Consider the following 18,528-nt stretch of genomic DNA (forward strand, 5'->3'; position numbering starts at 1 on the left):
AAGAACAAAAAACCAAACACCGCGTGTTCTCACTCATAGGTGGGAATTGAACAATGAGAACACATGGACATAGGAAGGGGAACATCACACACTGGGGACTGTTGTGGGGTTGGGGGACGGGGGAGGGATAGCATTAGGATATATACCTAATGCTAAATGACGAGTTAATGGGTGCAGCACACCAACATGTCACATGTATACATATGTAACAAACCTGCACGTTGTGCACATGTACCCTAAAACTTAAAGTAAAATAATAATAAAATAAAAAATAAAAAAAGTGGCTAACATACAGTATCAGGGAAGTGAGAGAGCCTAGAGCATGGACATGCATTGCTATGGCTATGCTTTCAGAAGGACCGAGCTAGTTCTGACCACTGAGATCTTCATTCTCAGAGGAAATTGGAGCTTTTGAAACTCAGGTAGGGGTTTTTAACAAGAGAGTATTTAACAGAAGGCGTACTCAACTCACAGAGAGAACACCATCCCATAGCAAAGTCAATTGCAGGAAAACCAACCAGAAACACAAATTGAAAGCAAACAGGTTACTTTACCTGGTCACTGAGCAGGGGGCAAGGAGCCCCCATCTGCTGAGACAAAGCTGGGCTGCTCACTTCTCTCCTGTGAACTGATGACTCTGGTTGGAAGGCTTTCTGTGCCAACTTGCTACTCTGATTCTTCGGATGTGCTCAGCCCCTCATCTCAGCAACCTTGGGTGTAGGAGAATGGGTCAGCGAAGAAGACTGTGGATATCTAAAACGTTATGACAGTTGGATTAGTACAGTCTTCAGTAGAGCTGCTAGACTCTTGTACAATGAGAAATTATTTAGAGAAAACAGCCCTTGCACCTGGGCTCATTTACTGCACTCATGTGTTCATTCCCCCGCCTCCTTTGCTAGTCTTCGATACAATAGAGAGCTATGTATTTTCTCAGGAAATACGCTCCAAGTTATACTTACCTTACCTCAGAAATATCAGGAAAGATTTATATGAATGCATGGATTTCCACTGACAGAGTACACTTGGCTTTAAGAGAAGTTCAAAGCTATTTTGCTAACCAATATCTGGATGGACTAGAAGTATTTTGATAAGAGAATTTCGTTCTTCCTCAGCATTTTCTGCCGCCATTGAAGTATTTTACTGCTTCCCTTCTGCAAACAAAACAGATTGCATGTCACCTCTCCTATTAATATTTGGTGGTGCAGGACTCTCACGGTGATAAATAAGGACTCAAGGATGTTCCACCATCCCTTACTGGGCTTCTGCACAGTAAACTGTACTCAGGCCACTGTGCAAACTCAGCGGCTCCGTGGCTGTTCATTTTCCACCCACTGGTCCTTTGTCTTTTATCTCCTGGGCATTAAGTCAGATTTGATGGGATCAGTGGGGTGGTAAAGGTTGACTGATTAATGTCTGTAAACCTCACAGTGACCATCAAAGCAATTTATTAAAGAATGGGGGACTAAAGTAAACTCTGTATATCAGAAGGAAACAATTGCAGCAGAAGAGATTATTAGTTCTTCCCTGCAGAGGATTAAAGACAGTTAATTAGGCCACGTCATCCAGTGGTTAAGCATTTCTATGGTATATGTGTGTCTAGATAACAGAAAGCACAAAAGAAAGAAAATTCCCTCACCCTCTTGCTAGAAGGTTTGTATATCTGTCTTCACATGAAACCAGCCCTCCTCTGCCCACTAGAGCCAGACAACAGCCCTTTGCTTATCTGGACACTCGGATTCAGCCAAACTGGCTTTGCTGGCAAAAATATAACTTTCTGGATTGAGCAGACATTGAATATTGACTTAGAGATGGGATGGGAGGGTTCTTTTTACTGTTGTTTTCTTCTTGTTGTCTTTTCTGTCCCCCTCTCCCCTTTCCTCTCTCCCTTTCTTCCTTCCTGTCTCCCTCCCTCCCTCCCTTCCTCCCTCCCTTTCTTCCTTCCTGTCTCCCTCCCTCCCTCCCTTCCTCCCTCCCTTTCTTCCTTCCTTCCATCCTTTTTCTTTCTTTCTTTTCAACATATTTTCCCACCCTCCCTGACCTGTTGTTAATATACCATTAACAAAGAGATCAATTAAATTTCAGTTGAAGTCTTGGTGTGGAAAACGCATGCTTGACAAGCTTGAATTTTCAGGGATTGTTTATGTTCCTGATAGTCAAAATGTTACTCAAAGACTGGAGTTTGTGGCCAGGACTAGCTTTGGTGGCTCAAGCAAGGCTCCTGCTTCTGGAAGCGGGACACAACACACACTGGACAGAAGCATGTCAAGCATGGCACAGAGGACAGTGCCAGCATGTGCACCTTCTCCTTAGTACCAAAGCAAGGGGGGTGGACTGGAATGAGCATGATGGGTTTAGAGTATATACGAAAATATCCTGGCATTTCCACCTCATTGTGGTGGGCTAGAAGTGGGATCAAAAGGACCCTCTAGTTGACTGGGAAGGTTGAACAACTGCTACCTGGAAAAGCCCAAGGATGAGTTCTAGCTAAAGTCAAGGATGAGCATCAAATTTTCTTTACCTATGTGGACACTAAAAAGAGTTGGCCATCTTTCAAGTAGTGTGTGTTGGAGATTTAGAGGAAGAGAAAAAAACCCCATCTGGATGGAATAATTAAGCTGAAGTTTTTTTGGGGGGGTTCTTTGTTTATAGAAAACCTCTTTTATTTTCAGCAGGAATTTGTGCTTTCAATGCATTCTTCTTTCTGATAGTCTCAACTGCCAGGTGAAGGCTCTTCCTGTGTCCTTCCTCCAGCACAGTCTGAACCAGTACGCCCATCACTCTCTGGATGAGCCCCCCCAAAACTGCTTGTGGTTTGGGGGTAAAAGTTTTATGATTACTTTATCTCCCCAAGTCTGTCTTCAGTCTGTCCTTCCTCCTTCCAGTTATCTTTTTTTCTTGGCACAGAGAGGCTCAAAAATCACCGGTACCTAAATAAGACAATTAATGAAAATAGCCCCTCCCCCTCCTTAGCTTCTGAACTTGTTTCTGGGGCCCAGCAAGCCCTTCAAGGGACCATCCTTGTTAAATGCACAGGCACCATGGCATCATCACCCCTGGCTTTTCCCTACCGTCCTGCAGTACATCAGATATTTTCTCAATCACAAAACTTTTGATCGTAGATAAACCCTTTCCCTCTTTGTGCCTTCAGGGTGGCTTCTCAGGGTCGCTAATGCCCACTTAAATCAAGAGGGATATCGTGTGTCAGGTGATTTTTAAAGAGTAGATTGAGGGTGTGAATGCACAAGTATGTATTCATCTGACTTTGAGCAAATGTTTCAGTTGCTTTTAGGATGAGTCATATCTAGGTTGTCTTTCTGTATGCGAGGACCTTTGCACAGAGAACACAGACTCCCAAGGTATCACTTTGATGCAAAAAGCTTTAGTGCCATTTTCCGTCCTCTCTGTATCCAGGGTGAACAACAAAGAGGGAAGTAAAAGATTAGAGATCATTCCAAATTCAGGCCAAACAAGGCATATACTATCCACAGAAAAGGTGGAGAGACTCCATAGGTTGTTCTGAGAGTTGAAGCTGGTGAAATGGAGACCTTTCACAGCCTAGGCAGCAGAGAGGGGCCAGCCTCCCAGCCTTTCTACGGGGAGGTCCCAGCAAGTGCAACTGTAGCAGCACGGGTGTGGGTCAGAGCCGCAGGCTGCCCCAGAGAGATGAAGCCCTGTGGGACCAGCTTGGTATTGTCCAGCTCATCAAGAAAAGTCAAATGTCAATGGTTTGGTCTCCTCTGGTACATGGAAGCTGACTCACCAGTGTTTCTAAATGCATAGCTAAATGCCAGTCAAACTTTTGCATTTCAAATACAGCATGAGCACCTACATTCAAATGCTGTAGTATAAATCCATATGTAGCAATCAACTTTATACGTAAGACCTACAGGCTTCAACTAATTAGAGGATAGCCTGATGACCAAAGAAAGTAAGTTGTTCTACAAAGGCTATTTGGTTTGTTGTCTCAGGCTCCAAAGGTGCAGCTGTGTCACCTGCTAAAATCAGGCGGACATCTTGGCTCTGCTTCCGTCTGTGGTCCAATCTGACTGTCGTTCACATCCTTCTCCAGCCACCTGCTCACCTCTTGAGGCAACTGGCTGCCCAAGTAAACCAGAAAACCAGAGGGGGTCACATAAGAGGGCTGGGCAGTGGTCAGGACAGCAAGGGACACGGGCAAGAGGCGCAGGGATGCTGCTGCGCCAGGAGTGCAGCTTCTTCCTGAAATCATCTAAGGGCAAAGTGAGCATCTCCGTCTGCTTTCGACCTTAACAGTGGCTTGTTTTTAATTTCTTTTAGAAGTGAAAACTACAGCCCTGACCCCTTGGAAAGGTTTGTATATTTTTCAGACAGCTGCTGCCTTGGTGGGTGTGGGGTATGTAAAACTCTTCACCTTCCTCCCAGATGCCTTCTTTACTGAGCTAACTCCAGGAAGCAGCGCAGAGGGAACCCTCCCCCAACCTTCAACCATCTCCGTGTCAATTTAGATTAACCCCATCCTCAAGGACATCCAATCCTTCCTAGGTAGATCCCACTTGCAGTAGCCTAACTTCTCTTTGCTGGCGGCACTAATGAGCACCTGTCAGTGCCCAGAATAGCTCCATCTCTGGGCTCCTCTGCACCAGGCCTGCCTCTTTCCTCACACACGGATGCTCTAATGCAGCGATCTTCTCAGACCTTGGCCCTGCATGCTGCCCTTGCTTGCACCATTCTTTCTATCTCTCTAACTTGGAGCTGGAAGGGAAGTGGCAAGGGGAGGGGAAGATGGGAGGAAGGGGGAGGTTCTTGGGTGAGTCACTTGGCTACGAATAAAATGCATCTTATTTGAAGCTTTCATTCCTGCCAGATGTTTCCGATGGATAATTGACACTCATCACAGTTCTCTGGGACCCTAACTGTCCTGGTAATTAGTCTCTTTAGGCCTCCGCAGCTCTCTAATGAGATAGAGGCAATAAAGGCATTCACTGTGGAGTGGAGGCGTGGCTGAATGAAGAATGGAGGCCTCATCTGCGTGGCCCATGTCACTAGGCAGATGGGCTGAGCTGTCGCTCTGACCAGCACTGGCTTTGAGAGGGCCTTGATCCCAGGGTGCTGTGGTCCACGCCCACCTGGACCTAAGGTCTTCATCTCATGGAATCCTTCCACATAGCATTCATTCAGTGTGGGATGGCCTGCGGGAAGCAGCCCAGTGGCACGCGTGCGGTTCTCACCTTAACCTGTACCCAGGTGGAGCAGGCCATGCAGCCACACTCTCTTCTCTTTATTCTCTGAAGATGCATCTCTGAGATAGTGGGAAGATAGTTGCATTTGAAGACAGAAGTCAAGAGACTTGGGAAAGTCACTTAAGCTTCCCGAAGTTCAATTTCCACCTGGTACAAAGGGAGATAATAATTCTCATCTCCTACATGAGTGTCATTAAGGTGTTGTGATAGCTTTCCAAATGCAAGCGCTCTATCTGAAATCCTAACTGACATGGCTTTGCTTCTATGTAGCTAGATAGACACTCAGCCACAGGAATTCTCAGTAACTTGTATTGGATATAGTTAGAAAAGGGGAGGAAAGGTATTTGGAAGAGGAAATTGAGATAAGGCAGAGGGCAAGGTATGAAAAAAGTTTTTGTTTTATTTTTTTCTTCAAGTACAATTTTAAGCAAAAGTAAAATACAAAGACAAATAAATGTGGCTATGTCAGCATGAGTGGCAATGCCCCCTCCTTCTTTCAACAAACATTGGTTGAATACCTGCCGCGGGCCAATGAGATACAGACTCTGCTCTTAAGGAACTTACTGCACAGAGGACAGAGGAGGAAATACAAATAAGTTAGGCAAAGAGAATTATGACACAGGGTGGTAAGTGTTTTACTAGTGGGATGTGTATGGCACTGAGCAAGGCGGGGAAGGCTGCCTGCAAGAGGTGTCTGAAGGCTGGAAGAGGAGCTGGAATGAAGAATAAGAGTGATATGGGTGAGGCATATTTCGGATGGAGGGGAGAGTGTGTGAGGGTGGGGAAACAAGACCCGCCCCTGTGTGCACACATGTGGTTATGTGGCAAGGGGCAAGGGCACCAAACTAGGTGTGGCAAGAAGAGACAACAAGGATGCAGACTGCAGGCGCATCACGAAATGTAGTGCTCGGTCCACTGAGAAGCTGGGCTTGGTGCTAACCTGTTAACCTCAAATCAATGAGGATCATGATCGACTTGGGGTAGAAACATCACCTTGGAATTAGCATAAAGAATAAATTCCAGGGGTCAAGGCCACAGGTGGCAAGGTCCAATTGGTGAACATTTTTGGGAATTGAAAAATGAGATGGTACAGACTGTCTCCTTTGGGAGGATGTCTCATTTGAGAGAATGCCCCTGCCTCGGGGCTACCCCTGTTTCCTTCTCCTTCTGTCCAACTTGGTCCAGGTCTGGTGTCCTGGATGTGCTGAAGAGACAGGTTCCGGGGGTGGCGAGCGCATGTACCTGTGGGGTGGGCTGCGCAGACTGGATATGGTCACATAGTGCCAGCCACTCACCAGCCTGAGATGGAGAGATGGAGAGCTTCAGAGGGGCTGCTCAGGCTTTTCCCAGATATACTACAAGCAAGAGAATGGCTGGCAGGCACTTGGTGGCCTTTTTCTGTCTTCCATAGGAAGAATTTTCTAACACAACAGGTGAGGACTCGACTGGTCTTTACAAGCTCTCTGTGGTGCTTCCCAGCATGGAGCAGATCCACAAAAGAACTCTGAGGGGCGTAGCAAGGAGACCAAACACAGGCACCCAGGGAGAGCGCCTGGCATAGCCACAGGGCCATTGAGATCTGCCACAGGGGGTGTTTGCCCGCTCTCAGTCGTCTCCCGAGCTGCAGAGTCCCCAGCCTGGAAACAAGGTTTCAGCATTCCCTTACATGATAACTACTCCAGGCCCCTGCTGGGCTGAACACCTGGCTGTGGCATTCTCCTCCCTGGAGGCTTCCACTGGTGGGTCAGGCTGCAAGGAGGGAGTTCAGAAGAGAGGAGAGAACACCTCAGTGCAGGGAAGCGGCACTTGTTTTCCATCTCTTACCCAGGGCATCTTCTTAGTCACAGGGAGGGAGCGGAAGACGGGAGGTGGGAGTGTGCGGCAATTGAACAGGAAATGGGTTTCAAAGATGTGTGTGGATGTTCAGGAGAGCACAAGGGATGAAAGAGGCAGAGCAGTGTGCTGACAGCTGTGTCCCCTGCCGGGAGTTAAGGACTCCAGTGTGCAGGACACGTATGGAATTGTACGGTGTGATTCACGCATATGAAGCTATCTTCATATGAATGTGACCACTCACAGTGTTGAGGCAAAACATTGGACCTGGCTTCCATAAAGGCCTGCTGGGCCACATGGACTCAGAACCACCCTTGTCGTCTCAGAGTCCTCAGCCTCAGGCACAGACAAGGGCCTTGGTGGGAAGAATCTTGGAGTTGCCTAGAGGGGAAGGACTTACGCAGAGCAGAGAACCATAATCTCTCACCCTTGAAGGCATCCGGCGGAGGCTTCTCTCCTTTGATTCCAAAGAATGTGCTCTGTAGATGACAGAGTGAGCATCTACAAAGGGGGAACGTCTGGTGATGGTTTTTGTGGACACAGAGTAGTTCGTTAGATTCTAGAAGACACAACCAGTTAGTGACCGATCCTAAATGACAAGCATTTCTGGGTTGAGATTTAAATCCGCGGGAGCTTTACAGGAGTGCTCCTTGGTCACCTGTATCCTAGCACAGATGCCTTTGGTTTTGTGTTTTCTCCTTAATGCAGGGTAGAGAGAATAAGCATCCCCTGGGCTTCTCAGCATGGGGATCTGCACCTCTGAGAAGTTCCGGCCTTAGGGATACTGCGAATCAGACACCAGGGAAACATGAGGTTGATGATCTGTTGCATTTCAATCTCATGGCTACCTATTTAGCCACGCCCCCAAATTAGGGATTTATCCCAAAAGGCCAAGACATAAAATCATATGGGCACTGCCTCCAGGCCAGGAGTTCTAGACTTGATGGAATAATCCCACATGGAACTGAGAAGCCTGTTTTGATTTTGATTTGTTTTAGCCAGAAATGTATCCAACGCTGAGCATCCAAGTCAGGCAGGCAGGTTCTGGCTTTGTTCCTTATTCCCTAATCCAGGAAGACATGGACTTAGTGAGGCCACCAGCTTTAAATACCTCTATTAAATTCAATGCAACAGAGTATGCCAGAGCAGGTCCAGTCTGAGGAGGTGGCCTGGTTCCTTGAGTAGCTAATTCATCTGGGCATCCAAACTTGTGTACTCTACAGAAATCAAAGCTCCACTGGTCATGGGGTTTCTTGGCCACAAGGGCCGAGGTAGCCAGAAAACGTATGTTTCAGAACAATAGGGAAGCTGCTGGGGAACTGTACTGCCTTGCAGTTCTCCTGCCTCCTGTGTTTGTCTCCATCTCCATACACTGGGGCAGGTTCTGCATCCCAGTGTCCTCATTGATCTCCAGTTACATCCACATGCACAGGAAGGCTTCCTGTTCCTTTGTTTGACTCACCTCCATCCACGTGGGCCGGCTTCGGCCTTGCAGGCATGTGATCCTTGAGCTGCCTCTGCTCTTACCCCATCCAGATGGGGAAGAGGTCAAGTGCTCCAGGTGGAACCCAGGTGCCCTGCCCTGAGATAGAGTGATTGGCAGGATGGCCTCTGTGCCCAAGGCCGCGGAAGCAGCAGGCGGACAGATTGTTTTGTCCAGCAGGTTCTTTTCTGAGCCACAGGCCAAGCCACTGGAGGGTGGGTGAGTATTTCAGGCAGGCAGTGCTCAGAAGTGGATGGGTGATGAGGCACTCAGCACAGTAGTCCGACTTTTTTAAAGCTCTGTGTAGGATATTAATGAATCTGCCACCTTCTTCTTGAATTTGAGCCTGAGCCATGGCCTTTGCATGTTATGACACAGTAAGGAAGAAGGCCCAGGACACTTTAACCTGAGCCTCATGTTCTCTCCTTGCAGGGGAAGGCTTCCTGTTATCTAGTGTGTGTGTCTTGGGGATGTGGGCCATAGAACGTTCACTTCTAATGCTGGGGCTGGAACACCACGTGTTTCACTTAGAGGGACAACTCACCAGGGGCAAGGCCGAATGACAGCAGACCAGGCAACCACCGGGCTTTCCTTCCATTTTCTCCCAGACCACTCACGGCGAGTGTGTTCTCTCCCCAGGTCCAGGCGCCATCAGCGAGGTGAGCAACGGCACGTCGAGGAGGGCAGGCTGCATCTGGCTGCTGCCTCTCCTGGTCTTGCACCTGCTTCTCAAATTTTGATGTGAGTGCCACTTCCCCACCCGGGAAAGGCTGCCGCCACCACCACCACCAACACAACAGCAATGGCAACACTGACAGCAACCAATCAGATATATACAAATGAAATTAGAAGAAACACAGCCTCATGGGACAGAAATTTGAGGGAGGGGAACAAAGAATACTTTGGGGGGAAAAAAGTTTTAAAAAAGAAATTGAAAATTGCCTTGCAGATATTTAGGTACAATGGAGTTTTCTCTTCCCAAACGGGAAGAACACAGCACACCCGGCTTGGACCCACTGCAAGCTGCATCGTGCAACCTCTTTGGTGCCAGTGTGGGCAAGGGCTCAGCCTCTCTGCCCACAGAGTGCCCCCACGTGGAACATTCTGGAGCTGGCCATCCCAAATTCAATCAGTCCATAGAGACGAACAGAGTGAGACCTTCCGGCCCAAGCGTGGCGCTGCGGGCACTTTGGTAGACTGTGCCACCACGGTGTGTGTTGTGAAACGTGAAATAAAAAGAGCAAGAAAGAAAAAGGAAACAAAATAAGACCGTCCGACAGCAACAACAGTCCCACAAACAACAGTCACAAAAGATACCGTTAAACTTTTTTTTTTTAATCATTTTACTACATGAACATCATGGATAACAAGGGATTCTGATTCATTATTAATTTCATTAATTATATTTTCTGATATGAGTCTAGAACTTACTGCAAAAACAAGACAAAACTAAAAAAATACAACTGAGAAGGGTGAAGAGAAGTATGTTTGTTAAACAGTAAAAATGAATAGTATACTTCTTAACTAGGTTTACAACTGGTGGACCACACACCAGGCACTAATCACCTGGTGAGGATTTGGCATATCCACCAAAAAATACATCCGATTTAACCAACATCTCCACCAGCGCTACAGACTCCTCCCGATTCTGACATCTCTTGCAGACAATACTATGCTCTCTACACACTGTTTAGAAATGGAAAGGTGATCTGCACTGTATCTTGGGTTTGTTGGCTATGCTTCCTTTGATGACATATATTATACAGTATATATATACATATATTTTTTTTGTTAGAGTTCTAGCCATTTTATTTCTCCGCAGGGTCCTTTCTCAGACATTACTGCATGCTGTATATGGCGTTAGCTGTGTGTTGATCTTCTAAAAGATTGATAGAGTTTACTGGTAATTGTGTAATCAGCTCCTGCCTTTTTATTTTCTTGGGTTATTTACATGTCAGAGACATTTATAAAAAGTGAAAGGATAAAAAAAAAAAAAAAAAAAAAAAACAACTAATACCAGGCGCAGCATCTCTCCAGGTGTGGCTCTGCGCTAGGCCACCCCAGGTGGCCCCGCTTTCTCCATCCTGCCCTGTGGCATTAACAGACAGCAAGCAGCTGAACAAGCAGTACCGTCAGTACCCACTTGCTTTAGCCCATTATGGAAATCTCTGATGCCTTTGTGACCACTGGAGAGTTTAATCCTCTTGGTTTATTTTATTTTATTTCCCACCTTTGTGTGAGTGTGTATGAAAGAGAAGAAAATGCAATTTTTAGGTAATCTTTTTTTTTTTCCCCTCCCCTGAAAGTCTGGGAACCAGAGAGTCCTCGGGGAGGGGTCCCGGATGTGATGAGGGAAAGGGGGATTGGGGGATCCGGGAGGGTGGGGTTGTCTCTGACTTGACATTAAAAAGTGTTCCATGTCCCTCTTCACCTGGTGTGGTACCTCATTCTACAGCGGGGCGGGGGCACAGCCTGCCTGGCTCAGGTTTGAAGAATGGGGGAGGATGGGCTCTTAAACCCTCCTGGGATGGAGTGGTGGCAAGTGCTGAGATGACAAACAAGAAGGACGTGGGACCTCCTCCATCCCCGCACAGAGGCAAGGTGAGGGTGCGTCTGATAGGGACTGCATTTTCAGTGCCTTCGGGACGTCCTGGCCAGGGCTGCCAGTGTCCTGCTTGTGCTCAAACATCTTACCACACAAGTGGGCAAAGGTCAAGTCTAGTCAGGGAGAAGACTTTAGGCCCAATTATTTCTGGGAGGCAGCAGAAAGTCACTGTCACGGAAAGCAAGAAAACCCCCGAGAGCCAAAAGAAATCTCCCCGCAAAAAACAAAACAGAAAGCCAGCTTGAAACATTGTGTTTAGTTTTAAATAATCTCCCATCAACCAGTCCTCCAAACCCAACCTCCAAACCTCACCTCTAGCCACATAAGAGGAACTGAGAGACAGAAATGGGTCCGAGCCAAAACACTCAGGAATGACGGCACTTGCATTTCCAAGTCACCTTCACCTGAGAGGAACCAGGAAGGACTGGGATGGAGCTGTGTCATTTCCAGTTGCTTCCGGCAAGACTGAAGAAAGCTATTGACTTCACCTTTCTTTGTGTCCTTCTACCCTTTCACCCCTAGCCCCACCCATGTCCCAGATGCCCCAAGTTTTTCCTGGCAGCAAGGTCTGGAACTACCTGGCCAAGCCTCAGGAATCTTGGCTGCACTGGTGTTTATCCCTGCCTATGTCCAGAAACCATGAAAGAGGAGGGGCTTTGGGTCTCCTTAGAATGAAAGTGGGTGGCTGGGATTGACTAACCCTCCCATGCCCAGCACCTCAGCAGACACTGGCCTGAGGGTTTGGGTGCAAAGCATGGCTTACTGGAATAGAGTGGGGAAAAGATAGGTGAGCTCCATATTCCTAAACTGGAGCCCAGAAACACCTCTGAATACCATGTGCCAAGGCCCCTGCAAAGAGGCAGTTCTGAGGCTTGGCTGAGAGAGAACACAGTGTACACAACCTTTTTCTGAATGGGAGCTTTATCTTTCACATCTACTATGTACTAGTAGATATCTACCAATATCTACTAGATGACCACCAGTAGACATTAGTAATATCTGCTACTGCTAACCGTGCTTCAAATCACAGTCTTCACCCTCCCAGGAGAGAGAGAGTGCTGAGTCAGAACCAACTTTGTAAGGGGCACTGATGAGGACTTAATTTTACCTATTTGCCAACTCAATAGTTTTCTTGCCTTGTGGATCTTTAGAGCCCTGGTTATGCAAGAGCACATTCTTTGTTGAACCAGCTTGACCGTGATTGATGAGTTCACCAGATAGGAGCCCTCCCTATCCTGCTTCAAGAGGAGCTTACTCTCACCTTCTGCTAAGTGTGCTGTGTGAGCCTCAGTCTGCTGAGTTTCAGTCTTTAGAGGAAACATGTGGGCACCACAGGAAAGGGTATTCTGCCTCCCAGGTCTTCAACCAGATATAGAGTTCCATCTAGGAGGACATGGCTTTGAAAGGAGCTTATAGGGACAAGTCACAGGCCTACCTTTTCTGGAAATGGGAGCTTGGTAAGAGAATGTTCATCAGAATGAGCACAGAAAACCACCCCGAATAGAGCCTGTAGTGATTTTTTTTGTCTTGGTACAGGCACTGATGGAGGACAATTGCTACAGATTGGCCTGGATTCCAAGTATACTGGACCCCTTGTAATTCAGAGATAATCACTGCCATACTTTAGGATTCCTCCACTACCCCTAATATTAGGATGTCCCCTGGCATGAGCATCTCATGAATGCAAGGTGGATTGTGAGGGATGGACGGTCCCTAGCCACTCTAGCCAAATACTCCTGTAGAATCACATCTCTCTTCTTTCAGTGGAATATCTACTCCTTTCCAGCCATGCAAATGTGCAGTGGCTCTTCTGCTCCTGTTGTTAAATATTCCCCCATCAAGGCTGGTACACAGTGGGTCCAGATGTCTAACTTGAAGCATTGAGAATACTCATCCAGGGACTGCTCTCTGACCAGTGGGATGTACCAAGCATATTCATGGCTGACAATCCACAAATGTTTGTTTTTGTTGCTGTGGATGGTGATGATGAATGACAGCTATTGTTGTTCAAGCTGGAAATAAGTTAGCAAATGAATTAACACTAAAATTTAATTGAGGTTGAGCACATTTCACTGCACTGACTCCATCTTTATCTTATACCTCCTGAACTGTGAGTTTGGAATCAAAGACAGCAGCACTAACCAATTACAGGAATCTAACAGATGGAGTTGTTTAATTAAAACATGCAATATGGGTTCACGACACATTTGTAAGGACTTCCTATTTCCACAATGGTAAAAAGTTGAGGTACTTCTCACTAAAGAGAAGAATATATGCTAAAGGACGGATGTGGAACGCTGCATGCCGTTGTGCTACTATTTGGCAAATGCACATCACACACCAGTCGCTTACCCTTCATCAGAGAAGCAGTCAAAAATAATTGAGATTACTGGTATCTGATGCAGCAATGAATTATTACCTCTTTCCAGCATTTTTTAAAAATTTTAAACCAAATCCCAGAGCTAATTTGTTTCAGAACTTGCTCATTGGGACTTGAATGCAGAGTATGTCTCCTTTGTCATCCCATAACAACTGCTCAAACAAGCCATTCTAAAGTATCAGTTCTTTCCTCTCTCTGTTCTCAATTCAGGCACTATTTCCCTGAGTGTCCAACTTTATCCACCTCCAAGGCTATAAATGCAAATTCATATCCCCATGACTTGTGAATAGCTGAGCTCTCTGAGTCTCTGCCTTCTCATTCAGATATTTCTGTTTTCCATAACGCCATACCTTCGCCATCATGCAGCTATTATGTTGTTAGAAACACACGCTGTTTACAGAAAAGTCTCCCTAATTCCTGAGCTCAAGTTAAGATCTATTCTTACAGTTCATGTCTGAGGCATTTTGGTGCGTTATCCTTTATGGAGGTGACCTGGGTTGACTTTCGTTTTTTGAATGTTGATTTTTACTCCTATGCAAGCCTCCAAATAACTTGGATCCCTTCTCTTGGCATGATGTGAGAGTATATGAGTTTATTTCAATATTTTAGGGGTTGTTAACATTATTTGAAAATGAATTATTCCTCTCTCAGTACATTTGTTTGATTAGAACTTCCTGGAGTTTCCATAGCACTTACCTTGTTTCCAGTGAATCTTGAACTGTGGCATTTCTGAATAGCACTGTGATATTTTGGATACAGAACTGAATTACTAATCAGTAGAATTAGGCTGTAGTCCAGATTTTATCACTAGTTAGTTGAATTTCCCTTTCCTTATCTTTTATATAAGATGTTATGACGGAAGATTGCTAATGTTCCATCTAGCTTTAGAATTCAATAATTAAGTGATTTTAGGTTTTATAAGATTTCTGCAAGGAAAAATTGGGGAAGCAGTATTTTTGATAAATGAAAATTGAAAGTGTGAATGTGGGCAAGATCCACAGCCAATGCATTGTCTCTGTTTCCAGAATGGTTCATAAGAAGATAAAATGCATGATCCTAACTGTCATTTCTGCAGATATTTGAAGTGGCTCCTTAAGGAAAACTTGAGGGATGGACGCTGCAGCACTTGGAAAGAAGCAATGCTTAATAAAAGACAGTAGCTTTTTCTGGAACAGGAAATGATGTTAGCCCCAAGCTGCCCTCTATATGACACAAGTAAAACGAGAGAATAAACTGTCACACATCCTAAAGTCTAGAAAAGTAAAAGATGTTGGGAGTAGGCAAAATTCTCCGAATTTTCAGTACGAGTGTGTGTGTATGTGTTTGTGTGTATGCATGTACGTGTGTGTGTAGTATTTACTCTAATTATTTAATTCTTCAAAACAGATGACACTTGTTATTCCTAAGACTCATCTTTAAAATAACAAGAAATAGTGATGAAAAGAGGGGTCTCTAGATATAGTTCACAATGATTTCTCATCATCCTGACCATTACAATCAAGGATCCAGAAGTGTGCATGCAGATTTCATTGGACATATTTGTGTATTTTTGGCTGAATTCCAAGTTCATTGAGTCCTTCTCACTCTCCTCTCTTGCCCCTAGACTCTGGGCTTCATTTCCAACCCCTCTGTGAAGAGCCTGAGGATGTAAGAGGAAGAGGGCAAAGTGTGGGGTTGGAGCAGAAAGAGTATGGGGTTGGAAGATAGGTGAGCCCTGGTCCCTTCCCCCAAGCGCCTGTGCCCAACCACCCTCTTCAGCTTTGATTTCTTCTGAAGGTTCACTTTCAGAGTTGATGGAAGGTCAGACAGAGCCATCAAGCTGTACCTCCTGCACTAGACTAACTGTAAGAGTGAGACAGATGCCAGGAAGAGGAGCCCAGACTGCAGAGTGCACATGTGGATGAGGGGTCCTCATCTTCTTGTGGAAGGATGCCGGAGAAAGAGAAATGAAAATAAAATAAATGATTCTACCCCACACCACATCACTTTCGCCAGTGTCCATAATTCTCATTTGTGTTTGGCTACTCGAAAAGGAGCTAAGATCTGTGGCAACAGACGCTGTCTGTCAAATACAAAATTCCTTTTTCTCTAAGTGTTCGTATTACAATTTAACAGGCAAGAAAAATGAAAATAAAATGAGAAAATATAAAAGACATCCAGACAGTTAAAACTTGTCAGTGAGTATCTAAGTGCGAGACATCTGCATAGACGTGCATCAAATGTCTTCTGTGATGCTACAAGTAGGATCTCAGAGAGAAGAATTGCGGTTTTGGCTCCCTGCTCACTGGTCACAGGGAGCACCATTCTAGACACGCTCTCAGCAAAACACAGTCAGATTCGAATACTAGAGGTAGCATGTGCTCTCACTGCATACCGATGTCTTCCTATTTTCCTGCTGATCAGAGATAGATAAGAGTACAGATAGTATGAAGCAGGCAGCCAAGAGATGCGTTTCCACCCAAACCCAGCTTTGGGTTGCTAGGGGACCTGCAGCAGGCTGCTGCACCTCCCAGCCTCAGTTTCCCCATCGATGAAATGAATGTTGGACAAGATGATCTCAGAAGGCCTCCCGAGATCTGAAATCTTCTGGGTCTCCACCTGCATGCTTCCATAGTTTGTATCTATTTCCATAACTAATAAAATTATACAATTCAAACCAAGGCCAAACCTTTATGTGGTGTTGGCTTTGTGGAGCTATATAGGAGATATCTCTATTCACACTGGACTTGGCTGGAAAAGCCCTTTGTTTCTGACATGACATGCAGATTGAAAGGCTATGGTCCTGACACCCTGGATGTAAGGCTGTTCCTTCAGAACCTGAAGAAAAAACACAGACACTCAAGTATAAATACACAAAATGTTCTACATAGGTTCCGGTGGTTTGTGAGCTTTTAAAACTCACTATTGAGCCCCAGTGTTAAGAACCCCTGCTGTGAAATTTCACCTTGGATTTGTCTCATAGGCTGCTTACATTTCTCAAATATAATTGGTAAGAACTGTGTTCTACAGGCTTTAATTTTTAACTAAATAAACAACAACTAGGGCATCCTTCTGAATCCCCCAGGGAGTTCCATACGGACTGAATCTAATCCTTTGGGAATCAAACCTGTAATGATCTAACTGCACAAGATCTTTGCCCCAAACTCTTTCTGCTGACAGACTCCTCTTGGCATATGTTTCTACCTCTGACAATTACACCAGCTTAGATAAAACCAAACAAGTTTGTATTTTATTTATAGTAACTAGTGATACCAACTCTTGCTGTCCACCAGAGAGCTCCTAGTTACAATGAGTCAAGAAAATCAAATCAGCACTGTTTTCCCAGGCCCATTACGCTCAAGGTAGTCAGGACATTTGATCTAATAACACCTAATTCAGGGAACACTCCCGTGTGTCAGGGCTCCAGAATGTTAAGATGCTCTATCCTTCTCGCCAGCACTTTCTTCTTTGTGTCCTGAGTACAAGTTGCTGCTCCCCACCTCAAGTCTGAAACATATTTTTCTTTCATCTACTAAGCATTCGATGGAGCCGACATTACCACAGCATGCACACAAGAGGGTCAGGCAAACCATTTGCCCAGCCCTAGTCCTGAGCAAGGAAGCCAGGATTCCACAGTGTAATTCACTACTCAGAAGTGATCGCCCTCCCTCATGGCAGCACAAGGGCAGTAAATTCATTACAACGAGGTTGCTGCCACTTCTCACATGCACCTCAACACTGCTGTTTTACGAAAACTTCAGATACCCTGGCCCTGGATCATTTATGCATTCATGCATGTCTCTTTGCCCAGCCACATATAGAATCACTCCTCTAAATATTGGCACACTAGGAGCTTCTATATTAATGTCTCATCATTCCTTGTTTTCAAAAATATGAAAGAATAATCAGTCAAATGGAGTCCACAGCATAGGATAAGCTGAGCTCCCGGAACACCAAGGATCAAATTGGAATGTGTGAGTAGCAGTATAGCCTATTTCCTAACAAACAGCAGTGTTAAGGCGTGCCCCTGAACTATCAATGAGAAAGTCTTTCTGACTAAATAACTCACCAACCTAGTTCACTACATTTCCTTAGTAGCATTTTCTATACATTTCCCATTATCTCCTCTCTTCTCTGTCATTTATTTTCCCCCAGTACAGCCTACCTTTGCAGTAATAACCTAAGAAGCAAGATATCTAAGAACCAACTGGGAAAAAAAGATTCAGTTGCACAGGGCTATTCTATACCCCTCAGTTTACATTAGTCATTCAGAGAGTGACATTATGACTTGGAGGAAAGAAATGTGATATGGTTGGGCTATACTTGGGAATATGCATTACCTGCACCTTGGATTAAACATACAGTGCCCTGAAATAGACAGGCTATATCATTGGCAGGGGTTTAATGGACATCTGAGGCAATTCTGTGCTAGGAATTGCATCAGTAGATTTGAACCATTTGGAAAACTAGTCAGGAAACTCGGTTGGACTTAGGCCCATGTATTCACCTTTAGCCATTTGATGAATAACCCAGATTAGCCACAGGAAAAGGACGTTTACCATGGAAGCCCCAGGGATGATGACTTCAATAGTTCCTTGAGGAATGGGAGTGGGTCATATTAAGCTCCAGCTTCCCCGTGGCTGGAGGTTTCTGGCACATACCCAACACGGGCTGGAGACAGTTCTCCCTCTAGCACTACTCTCATATCAGGACTGTAAAACTCTATCGGAACATCAGGACTCCACAGAGAGTCAAGAGGGGAATTCAGTAGATTTATGTTGTTGCTGACATTTAAGTCTATGTAAGGATTTTTTTCAGTCCAATTCTATTTCCTTATATTTCTGAATCATTTCATCTTCTTTCTGGTCCATTTGTTCCTAGGGTCCCCAAAGACCCTCCTAAAAATTAGTGAAGCAAAAACTGCCACCATTGAGGAGAAAATTAATTACACATGGAACTGGATTAAAAAACACCCACATGTATTTATTTATTCCCCACTATTTATTGAGGACCTAATATACCCAGGCAC

The 18,528-nt window shown here is 45.3% G+C and overlaps 1 protein-coding gene across 9 annotated transcripts in view; it reads left to right on the forward strand.

Moving 5' to 3' along the window:
* NTM (neurotrimin) overlaps positions 1 to 10,545 on the forward strand; it is a 970,591-nt gene extending 960,046 nt beyond the window's left edge. For 5 of the 9 annotated variants that reach the window (XM_024347489.3, XM_016922301.4, XM_016922305.4 and 2 more), the window contains 2 exons: positions 4,297 to 4,329; positions 9,175 to 10,545. In XM_024347489.3, the coding sequence (XP_024203257.1) occupies positions 4,297 to 4,329; positions 9,175 to 9,275 (134 nt within the window). In that variant the 3' untranslated portion in view covers positions 9,276 to 10,545. The remainder of the gene's footprint in view (positions 1 to 4,296; positions 4,330 to 9,174) is intronic. The other 4 variants (XM_024347488.3, XM_024347490.3, XM_016922307.4 and 1 more) reach the window with 1 other exon arrangement.
* The last annotated feature ends 7,983 nt before the right edge of the window (positions 10,546 to 18,528 follow it).

The sequence above is a fragment of the Pan troglodytes genome, chromosome 9 (assembly GCF_028858775.2).
Source record: "Pan troglodytes isolate AG18354 chromosome 9, NHGRI_mPanTro3-v2.0_pri, whole genome shotgun sequence".
Classification (NCBI taxonomy): Eukaryota; Metazoa; Chordata; class Mammalia; order Primates; family Hominidae; genus Pan; species Pan troglodytes.